Consider the following 3,459-nt stretch of genomic DNA (forward strand, 5'->3'; position numbering starts at 1 on the left):
GTTAACAAGAAAAAGGTAGTGACACTTACAGGATTGCTTCAGCTGCTCATCTGCCTTCTGAGGATAAATTGGGTGCCATGAGTAGTCGATTGTAAACATCACACTGGGGACTGTCCAGCATTCAACCCATCCAGCCCTTTCAAAAAGAGACACCGCGCTTTTATTTGAAGTCCAATACTTCCATTAAATATCTTTCATGAACTTATGAAGTTGCTTTAAACACAGATGAAAGAAGCAAATATGATGAGCCAATATAAACATAAATCCAAACAAAAACTCACTCTTCTTGAGTAATGTTCCTCCATTTGGGTTTGCCTGTTTTCTGACCACTTTGACACTCTGAGGACATACAAGACTCAGGATTTATTTTATTAGGCTGACAGTCTTTCACCAGCATAAAGAGGGAGTATTTACTAGGATGACAATCTGGTAGGTACAAATGAAGATCAACATCTTCTCCCTAAAATCAAACATTAGGAACAGAGAAGTTCACTTTCATTCACTTTATGCACAGTGCTCAGGCTATTTGCATACGTATGTGTCATCATCTCCACTTTACAGGCAGAGTTAGACAAGAAATCTTTGTTTTCCCACCAATTTCTACTACAAACTTAAGAGCTCTGTAGTTCTGAACACTTAAAACTCCAGTAACTTGCACATAAAAACACACCAAACAATCTGTAAAACACAGGGGCACAGCTTTCAGTGATTCCCGTTCTTTTGTTGTTCAAACCATACTGATAAAGTCATGTAGCAGGCCCAAGGCTACCCTACATCTCAACTAAATCACACTTTAAAAAGAAAAAAACCATAAATCAATGCTTTCTTTGCTGTAAAATTATGTAAAATTATCAACATCCCCATCAACTAGTTTTTTATTTTTAGTAGCAGCAGATAGCTTCTATTTCAGGGAAGACAAGAAGTACAGTCTTTCAAAGAATTATCTGTGTCTGTTAAAAGCACTTTATCATCATTATCTATTCTACAGAACCTCTTAAAAATCTGGAACATGGCTCTGCAAAACAGTTTGGGGGTACCTGCTCCAGTATTTGATTCTATCATTGAACATACATTAGATTTTCACATTTCATAAATGAAAGGAAGCAGAATTTCAAGTGATAAAATACACACACTGACTAACAGCCTAAGTATATGTAATAAATACACATATTAAATGTGTGTATATATGTATGTGTGAAGCATATGTTTGTACATATTTTAAGAAAGATTTTTATTTTTATATATATATAAATAAAACCAGTCCATGATTAAATGCTTCATACAAGCAAACTGAAATCATTTGCCTCTGTGTTACTCAAAGAAAAATTCTATGAACTTAAATGAAGTGAAATAAGAGTATTTTTCTTTCAGGAAAGAGATAATTGAAAATGTCCTGATTCAAGAAGCTATCTCATATTTAGAAGACAAAAGAACTTACCCTTAAAGAGAATCTAGTATTGCATGTGGTTGGAACAAAATCAGTGAAAGGCAGACTAAAAACAATGTTCAGTGTTTCTCCACAAGCTGCCAGATAAACTGGGAGAGAAGAGGAAAAACAAACAACAAAAAAATCTGTCAAAATTACTGCCTATTTTGTTCTTACACAAGTTATCAAACACACAGGTAAAAATAATGAAAATATATTAAAGAACTCAGAGGAAATTGCCATTTTAACTACAGTGTATTTACAGTAATAAATTACTGCTATAAATTATTCTCAAACTATTTACTCCCCACGGCTTGTCCTTTCTAGAAAGACACTGTACTTAGCACTATGAAATTGCAGGCAAACAGTAAAAATATCTGTAGTATCTGATGCTTTTCTTTATTGCTTCAGACATCAGTTTTTGGACGAGAAAACACACATTGAAAGTTCCTCCGGTTTCTGATGAAGTGTTGAGCTCATTTTTAACTAGAACACAATTTAATGATTTTTAATCCACCATCTTCTTTCTATGTTGAAATTATAAGATTTGAGCACAGTGTAAACTACTGAAATGCTGAAATATTTGAATTCTATTACTCTCTCTATATATATATATAAATATACACTGTATATTTTGTAATAATTTTGCAGTATGTACTACTTCTTCCAAATAAAAAAATGATCTCACCATTCTCTTGTTGTTTGGTGGAACAGTCAATCCAATTGTGTTGATTTGCTGCCCAAATCATTTCAAATTGATGAAACATGACTTTGAAGTTCCACATATATGGAACAAATGAAAAAATATCAGGTGCACTATCACTGGACCAGTCTTGGATCAAATCTAAACCCACACAAAGTAATAAAAGGCAAGTTAGTAGCAATCAAATGAGAGATTTCTTCTTTTAAGATTTTAGTGTTGTAGAAGTTCATGATTGCCCTGAACACATCAGCAAACAACATTAAACAAATCAATAACTGTGATAAGAGATCTGATAAGAAATAAATTTAAGATCGCTTAACATAAATGCAGATCAAATTTAGTTCAGATATCAGAAAATTAAATTATGTGTATCTCTACTGAAAAGTAAGAATGTCATGAACTTAGACACACAGAAGCATCAGCAACTTTGTTCTCAGAAACAATTTGTTGTCCTAAATATGAGAAACCAGACAACCTGACCTTGCACAACTCAGCAAAATTTGACAAGAAATCCCAAAGAAAGAATATTTAATTTGATATGTAACTTATTTAGTAAAGAGGTTACCTGTAAAGAAGCTTTTCTGAGCAAAGATGAAATGATAGGTTGCTTTATAAACCTCAAGCTCACATTGCCACGTCTGGGGCATGTTCCATATCCGGGGATAGCTGGCATTGATATGGAACTGTGAACAAGATATTAAAGCACCAGAATTACCTCAAGAGATGACAATGCTTGACCCTGTAGCTCAGCAGTTTTCACATATGTACCCTGCTGAATAATTAAAATTGTTCTCCTGCTGGGATGAACAGAAGGCCTCTCCAGTTCCTTAATAATTTAATCTCTCTTTCTGCATTTGAAGGTCAAGTGTTAGTATATTAATTTATTTGGAATGGTATATCATGAATCTGCTGTAGTAGATGTACCAAGCAATTTATAAACAAAAGTTTTCATCAATACACCAAAGAAAATCCCTCAGAATACAATATTTTTCAACCACTGATACAACTCTCAAATTCAAACATTAAAAAATATGACCCTAATAAGGTCATTTAAAAAACAATAAGAAGGGTAATCTACAGAATGATAGTATTGTAGAAGTGAAATATTAGGTAAACAAAAGAATAATACAGTATTAGACCTGTCTCAAGTAGTTCAGGCACATTTAAGTACTTTTAAAGTATTTATGTGCACACATTCTATAGCAGAGCTAGTGAGTGTAATCATTTATTAAGGTAAAGCCTGTATGAACATGTGGCTACACAGCAAATGAGGCAAGATCTGTAAATGAAAAACACTAACTTGGTATATAAATTATGTAAGTCACTGGAG

At 33.2% G+C, this 3,459-nt stretch overlaps 1 protein-coding gene across 1 annotated transcript; it reads right to left on the reverse strand.

The window, feature by feature from the left end:
• Positions 1–29: 29 nt before the first annotated feature.
• Positions 30–2,806, reverse strand: LOC115307101 (transmembrane protein KIAA1109-like; the record flags this gene model as incomplete). Its single annotated transcript, XM_029964884.1, has 5 exons — positions 2,695–2,806; positions 2,115–2,270; positions 1,439–1,536; positions 282–460; positions 30–136 (listed from the first exon to the last, which is right to left on the reverse strand). Coding segments are annotated over exons 1-5 (622 nt in total), but the record flags the coding sequence as incomplete, so codon positions are not given.
• Positions 2,807–3,459: the final 653 nt, after the last annotated feature.

Source organism: Manacus vitellinus, unplaced genomic scaffold (genome assembly GCF_001715985.3).
Source record: "Manacus vitellinus isolate BGI_N305 unplaced genomic scaffold, ASM171598v3 scaffold_830_pilon, whole genome shotgun sequence".
NCBI lineage: Eukaryota > Metazoa > Chordata > Aves > Passeriformes > Pipridae > Manacus > Manacus vitellinus.